The sequence below is a fragment of the Acomys minous genome, assembly GCF_964271855.1.
Source record: "Acomys minous genome assembly, chromosome: 14".
NCBI classification, from domain to species: Eukaryota; Metazoa; Chordata; class Mammalia; order Rodentia; family Muridae; genus Acomys; species Acomys minous.
The window spans coordinates 5,340,999-5,353,093 of record NC_140496.1 but is presented as its reverse complement, the minus strand read 5'-3'; the positions used below and the strand labels follow the sequence as shown (position 1 = coordinate 5,353,093).

General features: G+C 47.8%; 1 protein-coding gene across 2 annotated transcripts in view; it reads right to left on the bottom strand.

The window, feature by feature from the left end:
• The window catches only part of FANCA (FA complementation group A), a 60,536-nt gene that overhangs the window by 24,758 nt on the left and 23,683 nt on the right, over positions 1 to 12,095 (bottom strand). For both annotated transcript variants that reach the window (XM_084757843.1, XM_084757844.1), the window contains 6 exons: positions 11,708 to 11,803; positions 11,564 to 11,623; positions 10,441 to 10,529; positions 9,036 to 9,096; positions 8,909 to 8,958; positions 4,594 to 4,670 (listed from right to left, as the gene is read on the bottom strand). In XM_084757843.1, the coding sequence (XP_084613969.1) occupies positions 4,594 to 4,670; positions 8,909 to 8,958; positions 9,036 to 9,096; positions 10,441 to 10,529; positions 11,564 to 11,623; positions 11,708 to 11,803 (433 nt within the window). The remainder of the gene's footprint in view (positions 1 to 4,593; positions 4,671 to 8,908; positions 8,959 to 9,035; positions 9,097 to 10,440; positions 10,530 to 11,563; positions 11,624 to 11,707; positions 11,804 to 12,095) is intronic.

Genomic DNA, 12,095 nt, shown 5'->3' with positions numbered 1-12,095 from the left:
TGAGTGAGCGTGCAAACCTGGGGAGATGGCTCAGGGATTAAGAGCACTGCCCGTTCTTCTTTGCTCTCCCTCTTGTGGCCTCTGAAGGCCCCAAGCACATATTGGATTCACATATATGTATGGGGGCAAAACACCCATACACAGAAAATAAAATAAAAAATTGTACAATGAAAAAAGTGATATAACCGTGAAAAAACATATATAATGCAAGAACAGCAACACAGCCTAGGTAAGATCAGAATCACAGATGCGTAACAATTAATTCAATTCCCCAACCTTCTACCTAACTAACCACGCTCTATAACAGGAAGAGACAGACAGACTCGGTGCTGGAGAGAGAGAGCCTCTAGCTCACAAAGACGACTCACTAAGATCACCTATTTGCCAAAGGCTGGCTCAGCAAATCCTGCCAGCGTGCACCATCACAACCCGCCTAAAAGGTACCGGTTCAAACCGTTCTAATTATGTAACAGAAGGCACGAAGCCAGTGAGTTGACGCATAGAGGGAAAAGCCTGTTGTCACACCAGCATCTACATGGTAGGAGAGAGCCAACTTCTCCAAGTTGTCCCTGACGTCTATGCACACACTGTTGCACACACAGGCACACTTCATGGCCTCCAAGGCTTCTCCACAGAAAGAAGAGTCCCAGGAGATCAAGAGCGCAGAACAGCCAAGGGCATCCTGAGCAGAAAGAAGAGCGCAGGGAGTATCACACTGATTCCAAGTTCTCCAAGCGCCACAGTAGCCAAACCAGCTTGGCATTGGCACAAGGGCAGACACGTCCTGTGGCAGGATATTTGATCCCACTGTGAACCCCAAGACTGTGAACTGCAAAAACCTGTTTCTTGCTTGGCGGGGTACAGCCCTAGCACACACCTTTAATTCGAGAACTATCCGTACATAGGATTTAATAAAGTTAACCCTAGGTCAAGAGGTGGAGCAAGAACCCAGCTGACAGGGATTAAGAGTAGGAGGGACTTTGAGTTGAGGGGCATTTAAGACAGTGTGGATAAAAAGCGCTTTTTGAGCTTTGAGCTAGCGAGCTCTTCGGCTTTTAGGATTTTTGGCTTTTCCTTCTGGGCTGTCAGCTGAGCTAGTGAGCTTTTGGGGCTTTTCCCTCTGAGCCATGAGCTGAGCAGGAAAGTCAGGTGGGTGCTTTCTCTGCCTCTCTGAGCTAGAAGGTTTCCAGCCCAGCATCTTAGCTCCTGATTCTTTTCTTTTTTTAAGTCTTATTCTCAAAATATATTTAAAAAACAAACAAACAAACAAACAAACACCAACAGACTAAGAGGTTATCTCACAGCACTTGCTTGTCTCAGTTTTTACGGAGACATAGTTTCCAAACTAATGGGTAAGATCCTCTCTGTGCTGTCAGTCAAAGGAGCCAGCCTCTGCTGTCAAACTAAGCCCTGATTCTTTATTGGTAAAAATAAAAACAACTGGGACCCAGAGGACCCAGAAAACCAAAAAAAAAACCACAAAGCCATGCAGCTAAGGCCACTCAATTCTTGACAAACATACCAGAAACATACTGGAGAAAAAAAGTCTTGGCAAATGCTGCTGGGGAAACCAGATGTCGATATGTAGAAGACAGAATCAGAACATTATTTTCTCACCGTGTACAGGTCAATTTGATCAGTTATGGATGGACTAAAGCCCTTATGGTAAGCCCTGAATCACACGGAAGACAAAGGCACAGGCAACTTTCTGAACGGGAGACTCCAACAGCAGGAACTGACAGACGGGATTGCATTAAGTTCAAAAGCTTTGGCAGAGCAAAGCAAGCAGGCTACAGAGTGGAGGGATTTTTGCCAGCTCCTCGTGTGATGGGGGATTAATATCCAGTCCAAGTGAAGGACACACTTACACACCGAAAGAAACACAAGCCGGACAAGAAGTGGGTAAGGGAACCGGACAGACCTGAGAAGAAATACATATATGCATATGGTATAATGAAATCCATTACTTTGAACAATGAATACGCACTATAAAAATTATAATCCTAGCAGAGGCAGGTGGATGCTGTGAGTTCAGGCCAGCCTGGTTTACAAAGCGAGTCTAGGCTAGCCAAGGCTACACTGAGAAACCCTGTCTCAAAAACCTCTCTCCCCCCAAAAAAAATTTTTTAAATAAAAATAAACTCATGCTAGGTGCGACAGTACATGCCTGTAATCCTAGCACTTGGGGAGCAATGGGGAGGCTAAGGCAGGACTGCCTGTCAGTGTGAGGTTGGACTGGTCAGCATAGTAAGTTCTAGGCCAGCCAGAAACATCTAGTGAGCCTGCCTCAAAAATATACTCTCTCACCAGGCATGGTGGCACACACCTGTAATCCCAGCACTCGGAAGACAGAGGCAGGTGGATCTCTGTGAGTTTGAGACCAGTCTGGTCTCCAAAGTGATTCCAGGACATCCAAGGCTACACAGAAAAACCAAAACCCCAAAAACCTCCACCAAACAACCAAACAAAAGAACCAAAAAAAAAGAAAAAAAACAAAAACAAAAAACTCTCCCCTCAAAAAAACCCAAAAACCAAACCAAACCAAATGAAAACAAAAAACCCATCATTAAAAAAAAAAAAAAAAAGAAAGAAAGAAATTTGTCACAAGGAAATGAAAAACAAAACCACTCAAGACTCCATCTTACTCCAGTCAAAATGTCTGCTGTTGACCTGGAGAGATGGCTCAGGCAGTTAAGAGCACTTGCTAATCTTGCAGAGGTCCTGGGTCCAATTCCCAACATCCATACGGTGCCTTACCATCTATATTTGAAGCCTTCTTCTCAAATGGCGGGCACCGGGAACATGAGTGGGGTCCACCCATGTGTAGGCAAAACAGCCATACACATAAGATAAAATAAACTTTAAAAAGCTCAAAAAACAGAATGACATAGGGTCCATGCAGCCCAGCTGTACACTCCTGGACACACACCCAAAGAAATAAACACTCACTGTTCTACTGTGGCACTCACAACAGCCAAACATACATCAGCCTAGACAGCCATCAATGGACGGATGACTAAAGAAAATATGGTCCACACATACACAACAATGTGTGTCTATAATCAATGCAATCGTGTCACTTGCAATGGGTGGAACCGGACAGCACTATGTTAATCAAAATAAGCCAGGCTCAGGAAGACAAATATCAGCCCAGTGTAGCAACACACGCTAGTAACCTTAGCATTAGGAGGTCAAGGTCACCCTCTATGGCAAGCTACATTAGACTCTGCCTTAAAAAGCAACAACAGGGCTGGAGAGATGGCTCAGGCTCAGAGGTTAAGAGCGCTGGCTGCTCTTCCAGAGGTCCTGAGTTCAATTCCCACCAACCACATGGTGGCTCATGACCATCCATGATGAGATCTGGTGCCCTCTTCTGGCCTGCAGGGGAACACGCAGGTAAAAACACTGTATACACAATAAATACATCTTAAAACAAAACAAAACACGAGGGGCCAGAGAGGCTTGCTGCCAAGCCTGATAACCCGCATTTAACCTCAGGGACTCACAAGGTAGGTAGGAAGAAAGAACCCACGAGTGGTCCTCTACCTATGTGCTTAGTACACGCACCCACAGCCCTCCCTGGCCATAAATGTAATTTTAGAAAGACAAATACCACATATCTTTCTCTCATAAGTAGTATCTACATTAAAAAAAAAATACATGAAAGTAAAAAGAAGACTGGGAAGAGGAGGGGACTAACAGGAGAGGCGGGGCCAAAGAGAGTAATTAGGGATGACAGATGATCAAAGTGCACTATATATGTGGGAAACGCCGTAAGTGATATAAAGTAATAAAAAAAAAACGTAGAGAGCTTGTGACTCAGTTGGCATAATGCTTGCTGAGCATGCACAAAGCCCTGGGTTCCATACCAGTTCAACACATAAAACTGGGCGTGGCTGCACATGCCTGTAATCCTAGCACTTTGGGAGGTGGGGAGGCAGGAGGCTCAGAGGACATGCCAGCCCCACTCTGTAGGGATGCCGGCTCATTGGTCATAGCATCCCAGAACAAGCAAGATGTATCATTGCTCTGTACAAAGACGCCTCCAGCCCAGGATCAGAGAGACGGCTCAGTGCTTCAGAGTGCTAGCTGATTGCTGGGTTTGATTCCTAGAACACACGTGACGGCTCACAACTGTCTGTCTGTGCCGGAGAGCCGACTCCCTCTTCTGTCCTCTGCAGACGCTGGGCACACACACGATGTACTGACACACATGTAGGCAATAATACACACATATAAAAATAAAAATAAAAATCCCTGCAACCCACTGTAAAGCAGACTGTCCAGTTGAAAACTGATCACTGCTGAGCTATGCTGCAGTTGACTACATTGGGAGATCCCACAGACAGAGGCGGGCTGTGCCCCATGCTCCCTAGAAGGCAGGAAGGTGGCCTAGTGTCAAGGTCTCCAAGGCGGCAAGCCTGTGAGCTGCTAACACATTGTTTGGGCCCGGTTGCCGCAGTCCGGCAAAGTCACAGGCCTACCACACCTGAGTGAGGAAGAAAAAAATCTGAGCACTGAGGACCCCTGCAGGTGACAAACACCACAGAAATGAAAAGTTCAGGAACAGAAAGAAGGTGACCGCAGGCTTACTTTCAGGCTGCTTCTCCTCAGCAGTGGCACAGGCCTGGCGATAGGCATCATACACTGAGCAAGGGATCTTATCTGCTCTAGATAAAAAGAAAGCAAGGCTCACATTAGCTATGACACTGTTTAGGTTCCGAAGCCATAACAACAGCGTGCATTGCATTGTTTTGTGTTTTATTCCTTCACTTCAGTTCCGGGTTGAACTGTAGAGGAATGCTAACTCAGAACATGGCTGTTTTGGCAAGAGATCACATCCAAAGATCTTCTAGGTCTGTGTGATCCGGCTGGAATACAGACATGCCTTTAATGCAGGAAACAGAGGCAAACAGACCTGAGTTCAAGGCCAGCCACCAGGTAAAGAAAAGCTTAGGGCCAGGCCTGGTGGCACACACCTTTAATCTCAAACAAAGGTGAAGTCAGTTTGTAGAAGGAAGCTCCCATGTTTGAAAGTGACGTCTGAGTGGCAGAAAAGGTGATGTAATCAGAAAAGATTTGACAGAACAGGACACGCCCACCCAACTCTCAGGAGGAGAGAAAAGGGAAGCTACTTACAAACAGTTTTTCAGAGAGAGGAGGCAGTTTACCAAGACAGTCATAGAGAGATGGGTTGCAGAGAGAGAACTCAGGTGAAGACAGAACAAGCCAGAAGATGAGAAGAAGCCAGAAGATGAGAGCAGATTGCTGAGTTAGTTTGAGGCCAGGAGGAGCAATTCCAGGCCGAGAGAGAAGCCAGATTAAATAAGTCAGCTGGGAGAGGAGTTTGAGCCAGAACAGCTGAGTTGAACCAGGCAGCCCAGAGCTCAGAAAGAACAAGTAAAGGTGAGCTCATTAAGCAGGGAGTCTCGGAGGCTAAAACATTCTAGGCCTAGGTTAGACTGTACAGAGGCTAGAAGCTTCCAGGACTGGGCTTAGGTTAGCAAAAGGAGGCAGTGAGCCTCTCAGACAACAGTTGTACAAGGAAAATAAAAGTTACTTTAACACTCTACTATAGAGCTATACCTCAGGCACTTATTAGCTTTAGAAGAAAGCAAATTACATCCATGCTTTTAAAAAAAATCCTTAAAATATTCAGGCGGCACACAGCAGTCTGGGTGGCTGTCTCCAGCTGCCTCTCTTGCAACGGCTCTGGCTCGTCTGTTGGGTTTTTTCTTTGGAGCACTGACTCCTGTCTGAATTTTGCCACGCTCAGAAGGCAGAGCCGAGGCAGCCTCACAGCACTAGAGAAAATCTGTGCTAAAGTCTTCTGTGTATGTTTATTTCCGGTGCCATTCCAGAGCCGTGTGCTGTTCAGTGGATGTCTGGGCAGGAGTGACGTCCTGTCCATGCTGCCCGGGGGCTGCGGCCACTGCAAACAGAGACAGGCCCAGTCCTATCAACACTTCCCACTTCACTATGGCCCACACAGCCAGTGAATGGAGCACAGCTCAGCTGGGCGGGAGCGGTAATGCAGGCCTGTAATCCCAGCACCCGGAAGCAGAGGCAGGCGGATCTCTGTGAGTTCACGGACAGCCTGGTTTACAGAGAGAGTTCCATGACAGCCAGGGCTACATTGAGAAACCCTGGGGGGTGGGGGGTGGGGGAGTGCAGCTCAGTGGTAGAGCTGTTGCCTGGTGTGTGCAGAGTCCTGGGTTCTATTCCCAGCACCACAAGGGGGAAAAAATAGATTAAAGTAAAAAATTTTTGCTTGTTTTGTTTTGATGAGAAAATGTCTCACTATGTAGCTCTGGCTGACCTGGAGCTTGTTATGCAGACCAAGCTGTCCTTGAACTCACAAGAGATGGGCCTGCCTCTAGTTCCTGCCTCTAGTGCCTGCCTTCCAAGTACTGGATGTACCTCAGAGCCTGGCTTGAAATAAAAATTACATAGAAACCTTAAATTAAAAAATTTAAAATTAAAAAAAAAAAAAAAAAGGAAAGGAAAGGAAAAGAAAAGCAGCTGGCTGAACTAACAATCATCCCCAGACAGTCCCAGCCAGCATCTCTGACGCTGCGGATGTCAGCAGACAAATGTGTTGTAGCGCACTCTGCCAAACTTCCAGCAGAAGCTCTGATCCAACAACAGTCCCGGCAAACAGAAAGACGTCACCATATTCATTTTACAAGATACACTCGACAACCTCAGACACAGGCACGAGGCCCACTGCGTATAACTGCATGAAACTCAGTTCAAACCAGACATGGCGGTACATGCCTGTATTCATAGTACTTAGGAGGCAGGAGCAGGAGCGTTAGCCTGGGCTACATAGCAAGACTGGTCTCAAACAAAACAACAACAAAACAAAACAAAACAAAACAATAAAAAACAAAACAAAACAAACAAAAGCAGGTGCAGTGGTGCACACCTGTGGTCTCTGCAGCTGGGAGAAGGAAGCAGGAGAGTTGGGAGCTCAGGGCCAGCCTCAGCTACTTAACAAGTTCAAGCGTGGGCTACATGAGACTGTTTCAGGGCCAGCCTCAGCTACAAAATAAGTTCAAGCGTGGGCTACATGAGACTGTTTGGAAGACAGCAACAGATGGATGGCTTGTGGGGTTTGTTTTGAAAACTCATAGAACTTCATACATTTGCATGTTACCCTTCCAGAGGTCAAGCTAACTTTTTCCTATTCCATTTCAACTTCGGCATGCGGCCAACTGAAGTAAACAACCATGGATGCTATTTAATTAGATATTTTAACTTAGCTCTACTTTTCAGTGGTTTGGGTTTTTTGTTTGTTTGTTTGTTTATTATTTAAACTTGCTATTTAATGAAGGCTGTCATGGATTGGGAGCCTCCTGGGTTCAGCAGTGTGCGCACAGCTGGGGACAATGTTTCTCGCTATTCTAGAAACTATCAGCAGTAAAGAACTGCTCCACGTCGCCCTCCCTCCATGACTAGTTACAGACAGGGCCTATCTGAGGCGGGCTGCTGCAGGTCGCCACACTTCTAAGCTCACGATTGCAATGGTTGTACAGAGTATGGAGGATCGCACTTCCTAGCCCTTTACCACTCTTCCGGCTCTGCCTGCTCTAAGACTCAGGAAATATTGTGGAAGAAAGGGTAGCAAATATTTTAAAGTGTGTGTGTGTGTGTGTGTGTGTGTGTGTCAGGAGCGGTGGCACCCACTTTTAATCCCACCACTCGGGGAGGCAGAGGCAGGTGGATACTGTGAGTTCGAGGCCAGCCTGGTCTACAAAGTGAGTCCAGGACAGCCAAGGCTACACAGGGAAACCCTGTCTTGAAAAACCAAAATAAATAAATAAATAAAACAAGTGGCCAGTGTGGTGACACATGACAAATCCCAGCATTCCGGGGCAGCGAGAGAGGTTGGGGGGTTTCTGTGAGTTCCAGAGCCACTTGATGACAGCCTAGTCCAACAGATACATAAGTAAGACTCTCTGGAATGGCCTTTAAAAAAAAAAAATCTAATTTTAGACTAAAAATTTGCATTGGGAGGGTCAATGATCAACTGTTTGTTTGCTGAGACAGGTCTCTCTGTGTATGGCCAGGGGGCAACGTTAGGAGTGCGTTCTCTCCTGCCAGCACACGGGTCCCAGGAGGCAGACTCAGGTTGTCACAAGCGGCATCGAGGGCCTTTACCAACTGAGCCATCTCACTAGCCTGAGGGATGCTCTCATTGTAAAATATAAAAAATATTTTTTATACTACAGGCCCTGTCTCTTTTCTGTCTTCCTTAGGGTCCCATCAGATCCTAAGCCCATCAGGTACTAGAGGTAGTGTTCCCATACCCGTTAGGAAGAAAGAGCGCTCGGACAGGCAGCAGTCGGCTGCCGGAGGCCATGGTGTGGGTGAGCTACATGAGGCTGCATCCTCGAGACGTAACAGAGGTTATCCCTAAGTCTCCAAACGGGAGGCTTCCTAGGGTTCTTGTTCTCTGTCTTCTAAAGTCACCTCTTGCCTGACCATGATGGACATACTGGCTCTAGTCCCCAGATCCGCCCTCCCCAAACCTCAGTGACGAGCGCTGTGAAGGAGTTAAGTTGGGGTCACTCTGTTTTTTGTTGTTGTTGTTTTTTGTTTGTTTGTTTTTTTGAGACAAGGTTTCTCTGTGTAGCCTTGGCTGTCCTGGACTAACTTTGTAGACCAGGCTGGCCTTGAACTCACAGTGATCCACCTGCCTCTGTCTCCCGAGTGCTAGGATTAAACGAGTGTGCCACGACGCTCAGCTTTTTTTTTTTTCTTTAAATCATTACCAACTAATTTGGAGCCAACATCTTATGAATAAAACACATGTGTGGTGAACTTTTCTATAAAAGAACTGAACTCCATTACCCCGTTAAAACCCACTGCACCCCGAGCAGCCTCTGTGGAAGCCGTTGCTTACCTCTTCAGGGTCTCTATGAAGGCTGCCCGGGAGTCAGGGACCTGTGGGAGCTGGGAAAAGGGCAACCGTGTGAGCAGCAGGCAGGGAACATGCTAGAGCTGGCAGGAGAAGAGGGGCAGGTACTCACCACTCTCGGCGTGAGCAGCGCGGGGAGGAAGTGAGACAGGTAGTAGGGCCTCCGGAATATGCTGTGGCACAGAAAGGCGCCTCCAGTCAACGCAGGGGCAGCGTGTTCCCACCACGTCACTCCCAGCCCAGAGTTCTCAGCACAAGGTTTTCATTTTTGTTTTGATTCATTCCTTTTTTCTTTTTCTTTTTTTGTTTTTGTTTTTCGAGACAGGGTTTCTCTGTGTAGCCTTGGCTGTCCTAGACACCCTTTGTTGATCCGCCTGTCTCTGCCCTCTGCAGTACTCATTTCATTTTTTTTTTTTTAAAGACAGTGTCTTATATAGTCCCAGCTGGCCTCAGACTCAGTATATGACAAAGTCCTGAACCCCTGCTCTACCTGTCTCCATCTCTCAGGCACTGACATCACAGGTGGGTACCACCAGGCCTGGCCAGGCTCTACTATTGTTCATATGTGTTTTGTTTTGGTGTGTCACTAGCTGACCTGAAACTCAGAGATCTGCCTGCCTCTGCCTTTTTTTTTCTTTTGTGTGTGCGCGTGCGTGCGTGCTGCGTGCGTCTTCCCTGCTCTAAGGCTATGAGGGTGGCAATGGGGACACAATGAGCTTCCTACTGAGGTGGGCTCAGGTCACCAACACTGATTGCAATCACAATTCACGATGTTCACAATGGGCTGGGCTTGGCGGCGCATGCCCCTAATGCCAGCACTCGGGAGGCAGAGGCAGGTAGATCGCTGTGAGTTCGAGGCCAGCCTGGTCTACAAAGCGAGTCCAAGACAGCCAAGGCTACACAGAGAAACCCTATCTCGAAAAATCAAGAAGGTGTTCACAATGAATTCAATAAAGCTACTCGGTTCCCCAGTAGCTATGGACTCCACTTTGGTCACCCCGGGAGCACTAACTAAAAGTCTAGCGCTAGACTGGGCTAAACATCCTTCCTTCCCTCACGGCTCCAGTTAGGCACCAGCTATCGCCTGTTTCAGAAAGCAACGGTACCATATGCTGCTCAGGAGTCAACGCGGGCTCGTTGTGGTGGCACGTGCCTTTTACTCTTAGCACCCAGGCCACAGAGGCAAAGCAGTGAGTTCAATACCAGCTTGGCCTACATAAAGAGTTTCAGACCAGACAAGGCTATACACTGAGACTCTGTCTAGAAACAAAACAAAAATGACAAAAAGGAGAAGAAGAGACACGGACCCGCCCTCACTCTCTGCCACCTCAGCCCTCACCTTTGACACAGCATCCACACTGACTCCTGTCTCTATGATAGACCACGTCCCCTCCAACCCCTGATCAACCTTGTGATGAAAATGGGACAGAATTTAAGAGTCCCAGTGTACTGGTGGCAGCAGGGCCACGTCTGGGCACGCTGCAGCCGTCAGGCGTGCTACAGCAGCCTGCTCCTACCTGGCTTCCATGACGGCCATGGGGATTTTCCCTGTTTGTTCATACACCATGATGGCCTTCTCAACATCCTGGACCGCTTGGCTCTGAGGCTGGCTCCGGGCAGCGGGGGAGGGAGAAAGAATGAAGATTTGGAAGCAAGTAAAGTAAGCAGAGAGACCAGCAGCAACCTGCTATTCACTGTGGCCGTGAGTTTCTGGACATGTTAGAGGTAAAGGTGAGGTGTGTCCTGTACAACCCAGAACAGTCACGCATCCCCAGACCCTGCTGTCTGGACTCACATGAGCCCCAAGCTCAGCTCGGCTCAAGGAGCCAGGGCCACCCTCCCAAACCTTCTGCCTGCTGTGAGCCATATTTTTCTCCCTTCTCTGCTGCTTTTTCAAGAGAGGAGCAGGCAGCTTCCAGGTGGGCCAGAATGGAGGTTTAACTTTGAGATTTCAAAAACTATAAAGTATCAGCCAGGCAGTGGTGGCACACGCCTTTAATCCCAGCACTTGGGAGGCAGAGGAATGTGGATCACTGTGAGTTCGAGGCCAGCCTGGTCTACAAAGCGAGTCCAGGACAGGCAAGGCTACACAGAGAAACCCTGTCTCGAAAAAAGAACAAAACAAAACAAACAAAAAAGTAAACTAAACTAAGAAACGTAAACTAGGGGCCGGAGAGATGGCTCAGAGGTTAAGAGCCCTGTCTGCTCTTCCAGAGGTCATGAGTTCAATTCCCAGCAACCACATGGTGGCTCACAACCATCTACAATGTGATCTGGTGCCCTCTTCTGGCCTGCAGATGTACATGCAGGCAGAGCACTCGATACATAATAATAAAGAAATAAATCTTAGGAAAAAAAAAAAAAAGAAAGTGAATTAAAAAAAAAAAAAAGAAACGTAAACTAAAAAATCCTGAGGAGAGTCCACTGTAGCACAGGCCTGTCTTTGAACACGGCCACTCTCCTCCGCTCTGCTGTCAGACAAAGACTCTGAGGGACAGTTCAGACAGAACACTTTGAGGAAAACAGCCACCCTAGCTGCACGGGAGATGAACCAAGTAGAGGATTTTGGGGGCCAAAATACTCAAGCCACAAGGCAAGTGACCCAAACACTATGGGTCAGCCGGAAGCAGCATTCATTACCTGTGCAATGTCCCCAGAGGAGGACAGATCCTCATAGAGCCCCACATTCTCCAGGGAAACCTGCAGAGGGGAGAAAACAGCCGCGTGAACACAAAGACAGAGCCTGGGTGCTGCCAGGCAGGCTGGAGAGGTGGCCAGACTTACCTTGAGGTCAGCAAGCCTCGTCTTGGCCAGCGAGATGTAGTCTGTAAGGAGGGAGTGGTACTTGCTTGGGACCAGGGGTGGGTGAAAGATGTGCACCTACGAGAAAACACAGAACAGCAACGTAAGGGCACAGCCCACCCGGTGAGAGACGGTCACTGTGGGCACAAGACCTGTAACTTCTGAAATCAAAGCCCACAAGGAGCTAGGTGTGGCGATGCACACTTGTGATCCCAGCACTCAGCAGGAGGCCCTGCAAGAGGGTCAAGTTCCAGGCCAGCCTGGTCTGCATAGCAAGTGCCAGGCTAGCAGGAGGTAAAGTGAAACTCCGTCTCAGACAACCCACAAGAGAAGGCTGCCCTTCCTTCCTGGGAGAAAGTTAAGAAAGCTG